Source organism: Poromitra crassiceps (genome assembly GCF_964638095.1).
Source record: "Poromitra crassiceps genome assembly, chromosome: 5".
NCBI classification, from domain to species: Eukaryota; Metazoa; Chordata; class Actinopteri; order Beryciformes; family Melamphaidae; genus Poromitra; species Poromitra crassiceps.
In genome coordinates, this window is record NC_139642.1 from 64438821 (window position 1) to 64459024 (window position 20204).

A 20204-nucleotide genomic window follows, 5' to 3' on the forward strand; every position below is an offset into this window, starting at 1 on the left:
GGATAAAAAAAAGAAAAACAAAAACAAAATGACATGAGCTACATCAAAGAGGAAGCTACTGCCAAATTGCTTGATTGGGAAATGCTGGTTCTTTAACATTAATCTTGAATTCATGAATGTGATTTGACTCACAGTATTTGCATTCTCACACACGTCTCTGCACATTATGAGCTAACACCAAACAGTCTCATACGGTGTTCTGACACAGTAAATATCTGTACTCATGTCTTCGCTTCTCTTTTCCCTACTAGCAGATTGAAAGTTCACTCAATTAGAATCAATGAATTTTCACGTAACAATTTTTGCCCTTTACAGCTCTAGATGGAGAGTTGGAAAGAAGAGCCAGCACACTTGGTAAAGCACACTTGGGCAAAATAGTGACATGGAAGTAAATCTTCTAAAAGATGATCATGTTGTACGAAAGTGAAACATCACTTCAATAGTCGTAGAACCTCAGCGCCCCTCTTGATAAATCTGGACCCAGCCCAAATTTGAATTTTGGGTGTTATCAAAGTTTTTCCTGACACAAACAGAGGGAGGGACAGAGACTGACCTTTTGAAAAAAGAATAGGCCTAACTTCACACGTGAGCTGAAATGCTACATCTCCATATAATAATACTACTGCAGTTGTGGGAAAACATTGTAACCGTGTCCAATTTCAACAAGGTTTTGATTTGACAGCAGCAGGGGGGGCGGGGGGTGAATAGACGTCAGAAAAATCACATACTGCGCAAACATCTTGAGGGAATATTCTGTCAATATAATTTCAAGTTTTGAAAACGTTAAAAAAATGTTTTATAAATGTACTGTGTTCATATTGATAAAAGATATACATACATACACACACCTGACATATCATACTTCACAACACCCAACATACATAGCATTCAAATATTAAAACTACAGTACAAGCTCTTGCAATATAGATAATATTGACATTAACAGTTTGCCTATAGCGACGGCACTGAAGGAATAACACAGTCTCTGCCCATACAAACTAGCATGATCACTATTCATGATTTTTTTTCTCTTTTGCAAAGACATGATTTGTCAGCGTTGGCAAAGTCAAGACCTCTTCCTCCTCGACATAGTACTTGTTCAAATGGGGACTCTCAGGCACTTTCCAAATGTAGGGCAAGGCTTGGACTTCACAGACTTCAAATTGGCTAAGTGTAACAGCTAATTTAATCTTTGTACTCAATTCTCCCTCAGCTAAAGTGCCCGTCTCTATGGCCGCTCTTTAACTAGGTCAGAATAGGCAATGCAGCATTTGATCAGCAGCACCAACTAACCTCTTCAGACTACTGCTCACCTTCAAATACAACACATGCAATTGAGTCACAGGGCTTGAAGTTTACAATTCATGTAAACAATGTAATTCATTGGTATTTAGAGAATTTAGTACAAAGATTCAATTAGCTAAGAGAGAAATAACTAGCTAACGATGCATTCACGTCATGTGGGAAGAGTTTGGTGTAACAGCTTCCTACCGTTCACCTCCTCTTTCAGGTGGTAAATATGACTTAGAAACTTCACAATGCACACCAATTGGACCCCAATTTCTCAGACTCCCTGTCTTGACATCAACAAGGAAATACCTGGAGTCAAGTCTAGGAAATTATGTTATCAGTTCTAATTAAACAAACAAGATGAACACATTTCATCTCATCTGTCATTTTGCGATCACAACTCAGAAAAGAAAAAAAAGCAGGAAAAAAAAGAGCCTAAAATGACCATGCAGCTACGTTGGCAGCTACTTTGCTGGATTTTTCCTTTGTTGGGTGACTTACTTTGCAGTAAAACGTGAACTCAAATGTATCACTCACTAAGTGCAATTCAATTCTACAGTAAAAACTTCAATCATGGCAACTAGACGGCTTCAAACAAGTTCCAAACTTGCGCACATTTCCGTTGCGTTTAGCAGTCAAGTCGTTTGGCCGGGTCTTCCCACATGAGGTGAATGCAGCGTAAGCCATGAAGGGAAGTAGAGGACTTGCATCACTCTATGGTAATGGCAGCCAGCTCATTAGCCTGGTCATGCTGCTGCTCTTCTTCAAACACCTCCGGCGAACTGCCTCCTCCGCTGTTGTCCATCTTGGCCTCCTCCTCCGTCATGGCTGCCGTCCCATCGGCGTCCATCTTGAGGGAGGTCGGGGCTTCCAGGGGGTCCAGGGGCTCAGGCGAAAGGAAGCCAGAGGAACTCTCGCAACTCTGGGTAGAGGAGGAGACCTGGGAGATGACAGAGGGCATCTGGACCGAGGAGGAGGAGGCAGCAGCAGTGGTGCAGGTGGACGTGGAGGTGGTGCCCGGGTAGACTGGGTGGTGGTGGGGCTCAGAGGTGGAGGTGGTGCCCGGGTAGACTGGGTGGTGGTGGGGCTCAGAGGTGGAGGTGGTGCCCGGGTAGACTGGGTGGTGGTGGGGCTCAGAGGTGGAGGTGGTGCCCGGGTAGACTGGGTGGTGGTGGGGCTCAGAGGTGGAGGTGGTGCCCGGGTAGACTGGGTGCTGATGAGGCTCTTCTGGGTGATGGTGGGGCTCCTCCAGCTCGTACTGGACTCCCAGCGCCTCCTCCTCCTCTTGCACCTGGCTCAGGTAGTCGGGCACGAGGAAATCACTGCAAGGACGGAGAGGGTAAGTTGAGCTTCTGATTAACTTAACACATTTTTTATTTAAATTGCCCATTTCATGTCTGAAGGGTGACACATTACTCAACAGATGTTTTTAAATGTATTGTACATTGCCTCAGAATAAGAACAATTGCTTCATGAGGTTTTTTCAGTCCCTCCAGGATTTTGCTGAGTTTTTGTTCATGATTGTTGCGTTAAAAATGCTGATTTTGCAGCAGCTTTTCTCAAAATTTGCGATTCAAATGTTTCATGTGATTTTTTTTGCAGTAAAATTGCAGGAACTGGCAAAAATTGCAAGTTGAGGAATAAAAAAAAAAATCCTAACTACCCCTTAATGGCAACTTTTCTCAAAAATTGCAATGGAATTTGGAAAGTTTTATGTGATTTTTGTGGTAGAATAGACCCTTCTCACGGGGGCCATTTTGTGTCAAATTGGCAGGGTAAACACAGGTGCAAGCAACACACTAATGAGGGTTTCCAAATTCCAATCATTGGAAGTTGGAAACCCTCATTAGTGTTTTGCTTGCACCTGTGTTTACCCTGTCTTTTCGACCCAAAATGGCCCCCGTGAGAAGGGTCTATTGCGGGAACTGGCAAAACTTGCAAGTTGATTAACCAATTTTGCAGTTTTTGCAGAGATATCGCGGGCATTTTGAAAAATTGCAAGCCCCCGCAAATATTGCGGAGATTGGTTGAATTGGTTGAATTTGCATTAATTATTGTGATTGCAAAATCACAATTTCCTTGAGGGACTGTTTTTTTGAGTACATGTAGATTAAATAATAGGGTATTTCTTGAATGAATTTAATAATGAATAAAGAATACCGATATGGAATTAAGAAATATTGTGGTATGCTAATCTAGTGGCAGAATGGCTGGAGAGCAACAACCTATCCAGTGGAAGTCGGCTGCCACAGCTTTGTGAGCCTCTCAACCAAGCTCTTCCTGAGAGACATTGGCTTCACATCAGCAAAGGTCAAACAAGTCCTTAAAGATCTCTCAGAAGAAGCAGAAAAGGGACGTTTTTGGCTCTGGCTATGGAGAAGAGACAAGAGCTGGGGGAGCCGAGAAACCACATAGTGGAACCACCTGATTTCTAAATCCAGCAGCAGGGAGACATCCCTGACCACTGCACTAAATCCTGAGATGTTCTGGGATGAAAGGGACAGGGGCCACGGTGCCATAGTGGTAGCGCTATCGCCTCGCCTCTCAGCAAGAAGGTCCTGGGTTCGATTCCCGCGTGGGTCGCTGTTGACACTGGGGGTATGTCTCCCCATGCCTTCGGTGCCTGGTGCCTAGGTGGGTTATCTTGTAAGAATGCGCCTTTCTGTGTGGAGTTTGCATGTTCTCTGCATGCTCCCCTGGGGTTTCCTCCATAATAACCCCCCACTACATGCAGAAGATCATTGTCTGACCACTGGCAGTTGGAAGAAGTTGGTCCCCAGGTACTTCACTGCAGCTGCCCACTGCTCATAGCTTGACCATGGAGGAGAACGAGCCAGGATGGGTCAAATGTGGAAGACACATTTCACAACGCCTCTGCATTGATGTGTGCCTTGCAGGTTCCAGCATCAACCTGTCATCAAACTAAGCTTTCTGGGAAACTAATGACCACTGAGAATAGAGCAGTTGGAGTTCAGGGAAGACTGGAGGAATGTCAGGAAAGACTGACTGGCAGCAGGTAAGACTGCTATTGGGGTGAGTGGGCTAGTTGCCCTTCCCATAGGCCTCAGGCCAACCCAATCCAACTGCAAGCAAAGAAAAGTAAAGACAGCCCAATGGTCCTCTAAGAGGAGGTGTGGGAGAAGGGCCAACCAGGACAGATCTTATGGTAACGAACAGAACAGAGATGATTCTCCAAGGGAAGAAGTGTGCCCGGGATGAACAAAGGCAACCTTGCACTGCCCAGGCAGAAGAGACAAGAAGGGCACAGAGCCAGGTTGAGCACCACAGCGCTACTGAGCCCACTGTTGCACATGGTCACACTTGACCAGAACCCCCCAACACCAACTCCCAGGTGAACATCCAAACAGCAACACTCTCCACCTTCTTTTCAGCTGTGGCTGGCGGACATGATTTCGGTTGTGTGTATGGAGAGACTCGGGTTCCTGAGGACCAACTCACTTAGGAAGTTCTCAACTATTTGGACACGGTGGCTCAGTGGTAGAGCTGTCGCCTCGCAGTCAGAAGGTCCTGAGTTCGATTCTCGCCTGGGACACTGCGGGCGCTGTGGTTGTGTTCCCCCCATATCTTCAGTGCCTACTGCCCAGGTGGGGTATCTCGTCGTAAGGGCCTTTCTGTCTGTGTGGAGTTTGCATGTTCTCCCCGTGCTCCCCCAGGGGGGTTCCTCCGTATATAACCCCCCCCCCCCATTAAAAACATGCAGAAGATCAGATCGTCATCGTCATCCGACCAGTGACGACAACATCCGAAGTCGGTCCCCGGGCGCTGTACGAGAAAGCGACCACTGCTCCTGGCCTGCCCCCCGGAGGAAAGGACAAAGCCAGGATGGGTTAAATGCAGAGGACAAATTTCACCGGCCACCGTCAGCATGTGTGTGTTTGTGGCCCTCCGTGCATGTGTTGATGTGTAACCGTGTGACAATAAAGACGGGCTTGTCCGTCTGAAATCGTGTTTTAAAATCGTGTTTCCTGGCCTACTTTGATGAGGTTAGAAGCGACGAATAACTCGCCAAGCTAATTTCTCATGGACTCCTTGCACGGGATTTTACGTACAGCATCTCTTACAAGCACTTGAGCACCTTATGCGGCTGGTAGCACCATATTGTTATCTTGGTATGTGTTTTTTTTCTTCTTTTTGTGTGTGTGTCTGAGTTTGTTTTGCTTTTGTTTGTTCTGAAAATTTTTAAATAAAATATTGGAAAAAAGAAAGAAAAGGAAATCCTTCAGCTTGTGAAAGAACGAACAAGGCTTGGGGAAAAGGTGGCGCAACACAAGAGAGGTCTGAAAGCCTCAAGAGCCGCCTAACATCGCTCAGGAGGACTGAACGCATCAGAAAGAGGAGAAAGAAGAGAGTCAACAACATTCTAAATTCACAAAAGACCCTTTCAAGATAGCCAGAAGCTTGCTGGAGGAGAAAAAGAGTGACACGTTGGTCATGGCAAATGAAGAACTTGAGGACCACGTAAGGAAGCAGATGTCAGATCCAGAAAAGCATCTCCCTCTTGGTTCCACTGGCTATGTGCCCCCCACAGAGTTCGAGGTGGTACCACCCAAGCTGAAGGAAGTGAATGGCATAGTAAGAAGAGCAAGGCCAAGCTCTACAAAAGATTCCCTCATGTCCTGAAAGAAGTATGGAAACTGATGAGGGTGATCTGGAAACAACAGTGTGGCCACCCTAATACCAAAAGAGCAAGATTGTTCTACAAGTCCCTGGTTTACCAGGTTGTATGGAACATGCAACTCTAATCTGGGATCCGTTACAGTCTGCCAAGAGATACAAGAAGGACCTCCATGTTGTATGGCTGGACTTGGAGAACGCATATGGGTATGTCCCACATCAGGGAATAAGCTTCGCCCTAGATGTGTTCCATGTGCCCGTGTGTGTCAATAACATCATTGAGAGCTACAATGCAGATTTGAAGATTTGCCACTCACACCAGCAAAAGTCAAACAAGTCCTTAAAGATCTCTCTGAAGAAGCAGAAAAAAGGAGGTTTTTGGCTACGGAGAAGACAAGAGCTGGGTGAGCCGAGAAACCACACAGTGGAACCACCTGATTTCGAAATCCAGCTGCAGTGAGACGTCCCTGACCGCCGCCCCACCACCTCCTGAGATGTTCTGGGGATGAAAGGGGCAACGCATCTATGAAGGATGGCTCCCAGCTGAAGACCCAGCAGCTGCTACTCAGGCGAAGGTGCGACAGGCAAGAAATGCTTTGCAGGTGCCAACATCACCCTGTCATCACACATAGAGTATGCATCATACTGGACCCCTGATTGGTTGACAGTACAATCTCCATGGATTTCAAGAAACAAATCCACCCTCAGATACTAACTGTGAAAATGGATGTGTTTTTAAAAATGCAAACAACCTTTCATCCAACTGCTCTAACAAAAGCTACACATTACTTTACACATGCTTGATCTATACAAGTTAATTGAATTCCTATAATAGAGATAATTAAAACATGCAGTATAACAAAACAAACAGGAGGGAGGGCAGACTCATCAGAATCTTACTCTTGTATCTTTACGTCTACTGACTATCACACAGTGGGCCACACAGCTTGGTATCTACTGACTATCACAGAGTGGGCCACACAGCTTGGTATGCAGGATAAATTGTGCAGGTTATACATAAATGTTCTTCTGTGGCTTCATTATGCTACAGCTCAATCTGACAAAGTAGTGTGGAAATCAGCCACTTAGAAGAAATCCAATATGGTGAACATGTGTTTATGTGAAGTCTGAGAGTCTGACTGCTTTTCCACAGTGTTGTGATCTCAGGCGTAGTAGAGCTTCTACTATAAAACTCTTGAGGAGTCAACGGCCCGTTTGAGCCTTGCCGACCTGTGAGGGCTTGAGCTGATTAACAAGTGGAAAAGTCTGGGAAATAAAACCACACTTGTACTGTAAAAGACTTACACTGTGTATGTACACTGTGTATGTATATACACGGTGTATGTATACTGTGTATATACACTGTGTATGTATGTACACTGTGTATATACACTGTGTATGTACACTGTGTTCTGCCTCTGTTAAAAAACAACACACTCTATTGGATTCAAGGGCCACTTTGCCTATTTTCAACCAGCTTTTTGTCATTACAAAATCAGTAGTATATTATGCAAATGAACAATGTTTAACTTCCCTCCATCTTGCCTGGACCGAGAGCTCCCCGTTCACTCACACAACTTCCTGGACCAAATGACATGATGTCATTTGGTCCAGGATGTTCTGTGAACAAAGATAGAGAGAGCAATATGGATAGTGATAGTCAGAGATAGTAAAGTAAAGTGATAGTGATGCAGTGTTGTTGATGTGGACTGTCAACAAGAATGTTTTAATGCAGACTTATGTTGCAGGGACTAGAATCATCATACTGGTGTAATTGTATGCATCAAAGGGTTAAATCGAACATTTATGAAGTGCTTTAGAGGAGATTTCAAAATATCAAGATATATATCGTGTATAGCAATATAGCCTAAAAATATTGAGATATTATTTAGAGACCATATCGCCCTGCCCTAGCTTCAAACGACCAAAATCTTTAGCCGGCGACCGAATAAATCCCCCCCAAAGTCTATAAATCCTCCCCAAAATCTATAAATCGCCCCTATCTGAAGAACATAAGGGGGAATTCCCCCTAGTTAGCAAAGTGAATTTCAGGCCCTGAAAAAGGCATTTTTCTTGGCTTTCTGGGAGAGACAGTGAAAATGACCTACATTCAAGAGAAGGCAGAAAGAAACTTTTGAGATATTCTGTGTTTACATAGTCACAGAAGAAAATCAGCTCAATCAGCTCAAGCTTTCAACAAAATATGAGCTTGTTCAATGAACGCCGCTCTTTCAGCACGTTCATGCACAACACTGAGTAACACCATGGCAAAACTCCTACAAATGACATCATTATGACATCATTTGGACCAGGAAGTTCTGTGAATGAGCGGGGAGCTCTCGGTCAGTCAAGATGAAGGGAAGTTAAACATTTGTCATTTGCAAACTATCAATTTTGTATTTGATACAAAGCTGGTTGAAAATCCACAAAGTGGTCCCTTAATAACAATGCATTCATATAGACACAGGTCAAATAAAGATGACAAAATGATTACAGTTGTGGTTTGCACGTTCAGGATAATAAACACCGTTATAACACATCTATAGCTTTTATCAAACTGATCGTTTCTTCAGTAAGCACTGAGCTTGGTCTGTACTAATAGTACTTCATTCAAATGAATGTAAACATCAGCAGAATGTGTGGTGGTCTGGGAGAACCCTTCACATTGTTGACAATGAGCCAAAGTAGGTCTGAAATGTTGCGTGGTTTGCTGACTTTCATGTCGGTAGAACATCATGCTGAATACTTATTTTCATGAAACAAAAGGGAAAGTATTTATTTCTATGGTTTTTGTGGAATGCCATTGTAGAAAATAAATGGAATGTGGTGGAATGTTTAAAGCCATTTTTCTCACATTTTACTTTTAGACAGATAACAGATTAAAATACTCAATCAAATACAAATACTACTAACTTTTGATCTGAGAGAGCTCAGTCATTCAAAAAGTTATATATAGGGAGAGTTTCTAATTTATGGAAATGTAAAAAAAAAAAAAAAAAAAATCACCATGTGCAGGGTTTTTGCAGGCCACCACACAGATGCGGTGGACAGTTGGGTTAACATGTTGGTGGTTGGTCAATGAATTTAGGAAGAAGTCACTCAGTTAGTATATATTGACAAACCACTTCTCACGCTTCATGGAATATCTCCATGACCTGGGACAAAAGCGACTGGAAGTATTTTCTAACTCCTTTTTACGATGGCGATTAAACAAGTCTAACCTGGATTAAAACACCCCAACAAATACAGTCAAATACGTCGGATGCACTTGATCTTGGATTGAATTTGAAGCCACTGCAATCATGTCAAAAACAAATGGCACAAGCAAAGTCCTGAAGGGAGGAGGGCAATCAAATGAACCTCAGGTAGGAGAGGGTGAACTGAAGGGGTGTTTTTAGACCCAGGTGTGATCTGAGTAAATGATGGGGGGTCGATGCCCCCGGACTCCTCACCTGCTCTGGAAGTAGTTTGCTAGTTCGGAGGCCTCATGGTTCAGACTCCTCAGGTGTACAATTAAATTGCCAGAGTTGGTGAACATGGCGCCGCACGTTTTGCACTCGTAAATCCGCGGCTTGCGGATTATGTGTCGGGAGACCCTCATGTGGTGCTTATATTCACCGAAGGAGGTGAACGTGGCGCTACAAATCTGGCACCGGAAACAGCGTTTACCTTCGTGCTTCAGCCGATGCATCTTTAGGGAGTAGGCCCGTGTGAACTTTTTCCCACAGCGGTCACACTGGAAAGGCTTAATGCCTGCGGGAGGCAAAGAAAAAGCCAGCTTAGCTCATGTGTACATCACCATCACCTGTGTGTTAGTGTGTGTGCAGGTGTGTGTGTTAGTGTGTGCAGGTGTGTGTTAGTGTCTGTGCAGTAGGGCTGTGAATCTTCACTGGCCTCACGATTCGATTCGATTACGATTATCGATGCATCTCGATGCATCTTAAATCGATGAATCACTTTTTTTCCAGAATACATGATTTTTTTTCTCACTTTCTTTTTTCTCACTGTGTGGCTACTTTTAAAATTAAAGTGCATTTAGAATTGCATTGTATTATGATCCATAATTAAAATAAACAACTGCATGTACTTCCATTATATTTTATTTGATTATATAAAAAAATAAAAAATAAATAATAAATAATAATAATAATAATAATCGATTTTTGACATTTGTGAATCGATGCAGAATCGTGCAGGTCCGCATCACGATGCATCTTATAATCGATTATTTTTGACACCCCTACTGTGCAGGTGTGTGTGTTAGTGCCTGTGCAGGTGCGTGTGTTAGTATCTGTGCAGGTGCGTGTGCGCATTGTGCGTGCGTGTGCGCGCATGGCTTGATCATGTTTTTCCCGAAAGACCCAGACTTGACTGTTTTCCAAATCATTGTACACGCCTCTGAACGTGTTGCATCTAGGGAACGCTGCTGAATGTGTTGCATCTAGGGAACACTGCTGAACGTGTTGCATCCAGAGAACGCCTCTGAACGTGTTGCATCTAGGGAACGCTGCTGAACGTGTTGCATCTAGGGAACGCTGCTGAACGTGTTGCATCTAGGGAACGCCTCTGAACGTGTTGCATCCATCTGGTGGTTTTACATTTAGAGACATTAGACATTAAGAGTACCTAGCCTGGTAGCTATCTTGATCATGTGAACAATTCTGAGATTCTGCACACTACTGTGACAGCAAAATCTTGGTCATTTTTTTCGTGAAGATTGGAGCTTTATTTAGCAAGATTTTGCAGTAGCTGTTTACAGTACCGTTTACAGTCAAACATTTTGATGCACTGTGGGCTCAATTTTTGATCAATCGAAAATCTCTGAATTCTTTGTGTAGGACAGTCTAACGACGCAGGTGCTGAAGGTTGGTGTCGTTTGAAGAAAAAATGTGGGAGTAGGGTTTAATTAGTTTTACAGTTTTTGCAGGTTTGCAGTCTTTGGACTTCATTATTGGCCAGAGGTTGCAGTGTACAAAAGTTTCTCCTCACTTGGGCACATCACATTTCGGTGAAGGTTGGAAAGCCGTAGCACGTATGCCTGATTTGTTATGAATTTTCAAAGTTTGAAACTTTAGACGGTCGCTGTAGCGCCACCATCAGAACTATTGGTGTCAAACTAACTAAGTTTGGCATGGGACTGGACCTTTGTGCAAAGTTTGGTTTATTTTCATGCATGGGAAGTCCCACTTCCCGGGAGGAGAATTTCACACGTGATACTTGTACTACTAGTGACAATAAAAATCTTGAATCTTGAATCTTGAGAAGCTGCTGTGCAGCAATGGGTCGTGGCCGGGCACTGACAAAGATGCTCACGTCATTTTTTTGCAAGTCCAAGTCAAGTCTCAAGTCTTTGGTCACAAGTCCAAGTCAAGTCTCTTATGGATGAGCATTCTATCTGCTGCATGCCATCCAGTCTGCTTAGAACACTGCATAGCTCAAACTAAGGGATTCAAAGCATGTAGGCTACTGTATTATCTGCACTCTATCTATTAGCATACAGCATCAGCATTGATTAGTTGACATTATTATTGGTAGACCTTTCCTTAATGTTTATACACACAAAAATAAAGATTGTTCACATGTCCCAAATCTTTGTCTTTGTCTTTATTTAAGATCCCCATTAGCTACAGCAGAGCTGCAGCTATTCTTCCTGGGGTCAAACAACTTGCATAGTTTCAAGATATCACATACAAAATTTACATTCTGTATAAAAAATACATTCTGTACAAACGGTACAATTTCGGATATTACATACATACATCCATACATACTGTACCTTTCAAGATATTGCATACATCAGAATTACCTACATACCATTACAGATGTGTAGAATATACATAAAACTACATGTGATGAAAATCTCAAGTCCAAGTCAAGTCTCAAGTCTTTGAGGACAAGTCTCAAGTCACAGTGACTTGATCAAGTCACAGTGACTTGAGTGCGACTCACATCCAAGTCTCCAGTCCAAGTCCCCATCTCTGGGCACTGATGACATCATCAGTGATCTCACAATGCACAATTGCTCAAGTGACATCACTTATGACATCACTGATCACATCATCATAAGTGTGTGTTTTTCCAGAATGGCGAGGACATGTCTCACCGTTCCCCAGGATGGCGAAGGCATCGATGCTCTAGGCTATACATGAGGGCAGAATTCAAAATATTGTAAAAAAAATCAGTTTTTGAGATAGAATTCTGAGATTTTACACACTTCAACTACTGTGACAGCAAAATTTTGTATTTTTTCCCTGTGAAGTTTCGAGCTTTATTTAGCGAGAATTTGCAGTAGTTGTTTACATTTTGATGCACTGTGGGGTCAATTTTGGATCAAACAAAAATATGTCTGAATTTTTTGTGTCGGACAGTCTAACGATGCAGATGCTGAAATGGTCTTTGGACTTCATAATTGGCCATAGGTTGCAGTGTACAAAAGATTCTCCTCACTTAAGCCCACATTTCGGTGAAAGGTACAAAGCGGTACGTAGCACGTATGCCAGATTTTTTCTGAATTTTAAAAGTTTGAAACTTTAGACAGTCGCTGTAGCGCCACCATCAGGACTATTGGCGCCAAATTCGCCTCAACGAAGTTTGGCATGGGACTGGACCTTTGTGCAAAGTTTGGTTTATTTTCATGCATGGGAAGTCCAACTGAATAATAATAACGGCAAATACAATAAGCAGCCCTGGCGCTTCGCTGGCCCGGCCACTAATAACAACAATTAAACAAGAACAAGATTACGCACCAGTGGAGTTTCTCGGGGGGAAATAAATTTCCGCCGTTCTTCTGAGTGGATTTAGATTGGACTGGATCTGACGTCGATTGGCTGAAGGACTGGATTTGGTGACTCTGATTTGCTAAAGCAGTTGTCTGTCAAGGTAAGTCCCACCCACTGAAATGACTGTGGACGGCTTCGAGTCCAGACCGATACGTAGAGCGAAACAGAATGTGAAACCTTGTTATGATGGTTTTAAGCTAAAGAGCAACACTGACAGCAAGAGCAAGAGCAAGCAATAATGAGTCATGCACTCGTGTTGTGACTGCATGTCACTGTGATGTCACTAAACACTGCAAACACGCGGTTCAAAGCCAACAGTGTCAGAATATGAGAAGAATCAGCCAGTGATTTGTAAAATGTCTCCTTGATCTAAAACTGAGTGAGGACAGAATGTTCCAAAACATCTCACAAAAGGCATGTTTTAAAAACTGTCCTAGGAGAAAGGACTCAGGCGTAACTGCATCACTGATGTTATACAGTATATCGTCGCCGTCGTGGCAGGACCTCGAATCTCCACAACAGCAACTTTTCAGGAAGTCAAAAAAACCTGTTTGCTCTTAAAATACTGAACCAAACGTCGTCAAAGTTGGCACATGTCTTAATTATAGTTAGTTTCCCGCTGAATGTGTCATTACTTTATTAATATCTTACCTGGATAAGCTCAAATGATGTTGTTTATATTATCAGTCCGACTTGGAAGCACTCTCTCCCGGCCAGTCAGGCGCTGATGGCCGCCTCCCCTCTGGTATGCACATGCACGAGTGGCGGGGGCGCGTGCAGCAGTGCTCCTCAGCCTCTCATGGCCGAGGTGAAGGCTTTGGGATGGGGATGAGAACAGTCTGACATAACGTAACGTTAACGTTACTTTCTTCTCGTCAGAAACCACTCCGATTTGCATGTTAAAACAAGTTTGCAGCCTAGGAATAACTGGAAAACATTTTATTGATCTACGTCAGAGGAAGCCAGGATTAGTCAAAACGATATGAGAAATACACAGCACGTCTGCCGTGTGACTTTTCCGGGTTTAGTGTCCTGCGTGGGGCGGTACAGACGGAGGTAGGGGATGAATTTCGAGGTTTGACTGACAGATTGAGGGCGTATGGCGTTACGAGAATTACTCACAAGCTCGTTTTAATGCTTTTCCATTGGTTGCATTTGGAAAACCCACACAGAGACGTGAAGGGTGACCAATGGCATTGATTCATGACAAAAAATAAAAATCTGAAAAAATGGATATTCGGGGTCCTGCCACGACAGCGACGATATGGTGCTTGACAAAGTCAAAATGATGTAACACACAAAGGTTTTCTAGCATTGCTTTTGAAGTGGTGCACCTACCGGAGTGTATGAGCATGTGCTGCTTCAGGTTCTGAATACGTGTGAATCGGACTCCGCAGGTGGGACACTGAAAGGGCCTGTCGGGCCCGTTGGTGCCTGGCCGGGCCGAGGGGCTGATATAGAGGTGGTATGGGTACTGGATACCCTCCAGCCTGGAAACACAATCACAAGAGACATGTGAGGATTCAGTGATATACTGTACTTTAGCAAGATGGACATTCAACCTTTAAACAGTATAGACCGTAGAGGTGTCACGGTACGTGTATTCGTCCCGTGACGTCACGGTATGGGCGTCACGTTTCAGTGCGTGCAGCTACCCGACAAATACGTTGAATCCAGAAGGTGGTGGTAAAGCACCTAAACGCTGTTGAACGCCATAAACACCACAGAAGAAGACACCAAAACAACACAAGAGCCATGTCCATGTCTATGTCCATGTTGAGCCAGACTCAACATGATTTCCAGAGCGTTCTGACTGAAAAAAAACACGTTGTGTGTGAACACTGCCTAATTGGGCCTTTACACTGACTCATGTATTTCCAGTTAGGTGCCTAGCAGTGGTGTGCAGTCAGGGTAGGCAAGGTAGACAGTGCCTACCCTGTGATAATCCAATCAAAATGACACATTTTTAATTGTATATATTTTTTATTAATAATCATTATTTTATTATATTTTTTACCATTATTATTATTATTGTATTTTGTCTACTCTATGATTTTTAATGGTCATTGATGTTATTTTTTCTCAAAATTCCGCAAATAGCCCCCCCCCCCCATTAGTGCTAATTTAATTTATTTATCCTGGTTGCTGCTCCACCCTCTGCCGATCTGGAGAGAGCTGAAACTGGCTCCATGCTTCCTCCGAGACATGGGCAGTTAGCCAGTCGCTTCTTTTCACCTGACAGGGGAAGCTTCACCGGTAGGACATAGCACGTGGGAGGTTCAGGCTATTCCAACGAGTTCCCCTCCCTCCGAACAGGCGCCCCTAACGACCAGAGGAGGCACCACTTCAGCAACCAGGATATTGCATGTTTTGGTGAGGGGTTCCTATATGAAGGAAACCCTCAAGGGGCATGGGGAGAACATGCAAACTCCACACAGAAAGGCCCTTTTTGACGACCCCACCCGGGCGGTGGGCACTCGAGGACATGCGGACGGGCACGCACTCCTTCAGCGCTCACAGCGTCCCAGGTGGGAATCGAACCCAGGGCCTTCTAGCTGTGAGGCGACAGCTCTTACCACTGAGCCACCGTGCCCCCTAAAATTCCGCAAATATCTAAAAGGAGATTAGAATGTGTTCAAATCTATGCTGCACATTCCCTTTCATTGCATGTCCCCGTCTCTCCAGGCCACAGGGTCGGTAGAGGAGCTGTGTGCCTGCCCTGGCTACAGGGTCGGTAGAGGAGCTGTGTGCCTGCCCTGGCTACAGGGTCGGTAGAGGAGCTGTGTGCCTGCCCTGGCTACAGGGTCGGTAGAGGAGCTGTGTGCTGCCCTGGCTCGCATTGGTTTGTTTCTGTTTGTGGGCGTGTCGAACACAGTATCACGCTGGACTTCAATTTCAGCATGGAGATCACAGAGACAGAAGCACAGAGGGTAGGGCACAAACGTAGCGAACGTTAACGTAGGGCACAAACGTAGCGAACGTTAACGTAGGGCACAAACGTAGCGAACGTTAACGTAGGGCACAAACGTAGCGAACGTTAACGTAGGGCACAAACGTAGCGAACGTTAACGTAGGGCACAAACGTAGCGAACGTTAACGTAGGGCACAAACGTAGCGAACGTTAACGTAGGGCACAAACGTAGCGAACGTTAACGTAGGGCACAAACGTAGCGAACAACAATAGAACTCCCTAAAACACTGTATTTAATCATCGACAGTAAATAATATTCATGTTGTTTGTGTGTCTGATGCGCGTTCTCGTCGACTCGCAACGAGATGCGCGCGTTTGAGGAAGTACTTCTATGAGCCAGGCAGAGGCATACATACAGACCATGATACAGAGCTGTGTGCTGCCTTCGGGTGCTACGGTTTTTGCCTACCCAGCCACTGACCTCACCGCACGTCACTGCTGCCTAGTTACCGGTCACATTAAATTCATTATGCACATCCCCCGTTGTAACCTCAGGCATCTATCCAACTGCCATGCGTTATACTACGCTTCATCATGCGTTTGCTATTTTAACATAAGGTACCAATTTATGATGTAAACAGGTGTGGCGCAGACACCCACTGAGGAAGTTTATGATTACGACTGCATTTCCTTGACTTCTGTTGCCTAACTGCAAGTCTTAACAAATCACCATACCTTTCATCATCTTCTGCATGTCCTCCAGCAGAGGTGTTCTGCATCGATGGTAAGCCCTCAGACACTCCCTCATCCATGGACCCTGGTCAGAGGCAAGCATGTCTCTCATTAACAGCTGTGTCTTGCAGGGTACATGCAGGAACCCTCAAGTTAAATACAAGACCTTTTAAGAGCTTTTTTAACACCTTTTCAATACATTTTAAGTGATATCGATTCTTTGGACAATATGATGTTTGCTGATATCACAAAGTCTGCCACAATATGATCTTGATTCAAATCAGGGGTGTGCGATCGATATGAGACAATATCATTATGCTCATTTAACAAAATCAGCACAATAGCTACAGAGTGTAATCCTCATCAAATGGCCATTAAGACTTTTTTTTTTTTTTATATATATATATATATAGTTTTTCCCCCCGATTTTTTTATCCCATTTTTATCCCCCATTAGTGCTAATTCAATTTATTTATCCTGGTTGGACATAGCACGTGGGAGGTTCACGCTATTCCAACCAGTTCCCCTCCCTCTGAACAGGCGCCCTTAACAACCAGAGGAGGCACCGCTTCAGCAACCAGGATATTGCATGTTTTGGTGAGGGGGTTCCTATATGAAGGAAACCCCCAGGGGGCACGGGGAGAACATGCAAACTCCACACAGAAAGGCCCTTTTGACGACCCCACCCGGGCGGTGGGCACTCGAGGACATGCGGACGGGCACGCATTCCTTCAGCGTTCACAGCGTCCCAGGTGGGAATCGAACCCAGGACCTTCGAGCTGTGGCGATTAAGACTTTTTATGGAACTTAATTTGCTGATGTAGGTAAGATGTGAGGCACCAGTATTACCTGTGTCCACCTAGCGTCTTTTCATCAGCTCCGGCGTCTTTTTTCAGTTGTTTCCAATGGGGGGAGAGCGTATGCGGGCGCACACGGACGTCTAGAGAAAGTGCGCAGCGCCCAGCGTCTATTTTCACAGCGCTCCGGCGTTTCTGTGCGCCCGACTCCCAGCGCTTCCAGCTGAAAATATTTTAACTTTTCAGAAAGACGCTGGTGTCGGGTGCTCCTTTTCTAGCAACTAATCATATGGAGAAACTATCACAACAGAGACAGAAAGGCTCAATTGTGGGAGCAGATTGGCTAGACACTTAATATTTCTGGTGAGTGTTGAGCTAAATCACTGTATGTGTGTTGTTTGCTAATGTTAGCTGTCAGCTATCAAGCTACTACCGCACTGAACTAACGTTAGTTTCAGACTGCTTCCTTGTTATATTGTGCGCTGAGATCAGCGCTCCCCAGCGCACTCCCAGCGTTTAACGGTCAGAAAAAGACGCTAGGTGGACACAGGCCCTTAGACTGTTTCATAAGCAGTTAAAAGTTCCCCATAGCTGCTTGAAGACTTTGTAGGAACCCTGCTGAGACAAGCTCACCTATGGAGGAGGACTGTGGACTGATGAGCAGCTCTTCTTGGACCTGTTCGCTGCCCGGCACAGTCTGCTGGTCGCTGAGTGAGCTTTGGGAGGCGCTGACGGGCTGGGAGCACGCCTCCTGCACCTCCTCGTCACTCAGGCGCTCCACCTTCACCCTCACGTCCTCGTCCTCCTGGGGCCCGGGCGACACGGACGGCGCCTTGGAGCCGTCGCACGTCAGGAAGTCGCTCAGCCGCCGGCCCGCCGCCGCCGCCTCCGAGGTCCCCTGCTCCAGGCAGCGGGGGCTCTCCGGGAGCTTGGCTTTGTCCGAGTGGAACCTCCGGTCCATGCCGAAGGGGAACGTCCACGGGAAGGCCAGGGAGGACTCCACCGGCTGGGCCGTGCCGTCTGAGAAGGAAGGAGACGGGTTGGGGATCTGCGGGGAGGTGGTGACCATCTGCGTGGTGCATTTCAGCGGGCTCTCGGGCGACGCCATCGTCACAAAGCTCTTGCGTTTGCGTCTGGATTGGCGGCACACGGGGACGTTTCTCTCCATCACGCTGCAGTCGGACGACACGGGCGACAAGCTGCCATCCAGCGGCGTCAGGGCGCAGTTTGAGGAGGCGCTCTCCGGGGCAGAGTCCTGTGGTTTATCTGCCGTCAAGCTGTTGTTGTTACCTGGACCCCACAGAATACTGTTCTTCATGAACTCGGAACACGTGCTCGCCACAGCGAACATCTGCATGTAACTGGCAGCTGCCAGGACATCGATGATGTTCTCTGTGCTGATGGAGAGGGTGGAGGTATAGGCGAACTCCAGCAGAGGGGTGAAGCCGCTGACCGTCACGTGATGCAGGTCCAACACAAACTTGTCGTCCTCTTCCGGCCGGCCCACCAGCTTGGAGCGGAAGAACTCACTGCAGCACGCCAGGACCACCTTGTGGGCCAGGAACAGCTTGTCCTGGACCCTGATGGTGATGTCACATAAGTGGCCCTGGTTGCGCAGAGCGTTCAGCTTCTCCAGCATCTCCTGACTGTGGGAGGTGGAGCTGTGAGTGAAGGTTTTCACCCCCATGTCAGAGTCAGTGATCCTGCCTGGGGTCGGGGGTTACGTCCTCCTGTGGAGAAAAAAGGCAAAAGAAATGCTTCACTTTTGTTTTGTTCATTAAAAGCCCCCCCCCCCCTTTTCTCTCCAAATGGACTTGGCCAATCCCCCCCGTTGCTCCACCTGCTGATCTGGGGACAGTTGTAGACTAACATGCTTCCTCCGATACATGTGCAGTCGCCACTGAGCCGCTTCTTTTCACCTGACAGTGAGGTGTTTCACCAGCAGGAGGATCATGACAGGTCCCCCCGACCGGCCGGGGCAGCAGGGGAAAATTGGCCAAGTACAATTGTGGGGGGATATTTTTTTTTAATAATAATAATATACATATTAAGCATTAATCAATCAAAGTTAATATTAAGGTTACAATACTGATTTTATTTTGAAATCCCTGAAGCTGAAGACCTACTTTTACATTCTGGCTGACTTGATGTGCCTGACGCTCGTCGTGCACTAAATGCTGAGTGGAAACTCGTCTCATCCTATGAGAGACACTCCCGTGTCTTTATCGAGGGGCAAAAAAATGCAGTTTCGGGCGGGTGTGCAATTTATATCGCATGCTGTTCTGATCCGATAAACAGCCATGTTGTTTTCGAGGTCCGTCTTCTTGGCCTTTGTAACTTTTAGACCGAAGAAAAAAGCCGGGAGTTTGTGGATATTACTGTTTTTTTTTTGGTGTGTGTGTTTTTTTTTTGCGCCAATCTAAAATGAGAAAAACAAAACATCATAAGATCACTTCGCAAAAAAATGAATCTCTCTGGAGGAGTAGATGAAGGGAGGCAGAATAAGATACATGGAAAGGAAAGGATGAGAAGGAGAGATGGGAACACAGTGGAGAGAGAGAGAGAGAGAGAGAGAGAGAGGGAGAGAGAGAGAGAGAGAGTGAGAGAGAGAGAGAGAGAGAGAGAGTGAGAGAGAGAGAGAGAGAGAGAGAGAGAGAAAGAGAGAGAGAGAGAGAAAGAGAGAGGGAGAGAGAGAGAGTGAGAGAGAGAGTGAGAGAGGGAGAGTGAGAGAGGGAGAGAGAGAGAGTGAGAGAGAGAGTGAGAGAGGGAGAGTGAGAGAGGGAGAGAGAGAGAGTGAGAGAGAGAGTGAGAGAGGGAGAGTGAGAGAGGGAGAGAGAGAGAGAGAGGGAGAGAGAGAGAGTGAGAGAGAGAGTGAGAGAGGGAGAGTGAGAGAGGGAGAGAGAGAGAGAGAGGGAGAGAGAGAGAGAGAGAGAGAAAGAGAGAGAGAGAGAAGAGAGAGGGAGAGAGAGAGAGTGAGAGAGAGAGTGAGAGAGGGAGAGAGAGAGAGAGAGAGAGTGAGAGAGGGAGAGAGAGAGAGAGAGTGAGAGAGGGAGAGAGAGA

At 45.5% G+C, this 20204-nt stretch overlaps 1 protein-coding gene across 1 annotated transcript in view; it reads right to left on the reverse strand.

The window, feature by feature from the left end:
• Positions 1–1999: 1999 nt before the first annotated feature.
• Positions 2000–20204, reverse strand: part of zbtb44 (zinc finger and BTB domain containing 44) — a gene marked incomplete at its 3' end in the record, with an annotated part of 23563 nt that continues 5358 nt past the window's right edge. Inside the window, exons 2-7 of the mRNA XM_083637884.1 lie at positions 17778–18874; positions 16351–16432; positions 14043–14194; positions 9378–9678; positions 2518–2612; positions 2000–2316 (exon numbers count right to left, since the gene is read on the reverse strand). Coding sequence (XP_083494010.1) covers positions 2000–2316; positions 2518–2612; positions 9378–9678; positions 14043–14194; positions 16351–16432; positions 17778–18831 — 2001 coding nt within the window. The 5' untranslated portion in view covers positions 18832–18874. The remainder of the gene's footprint in view (positions 2317–2517; positions 2613–9377; positions 9679–14042; positions 14195–16350; positions 16433–17777; positions 18875–20204) is intronic.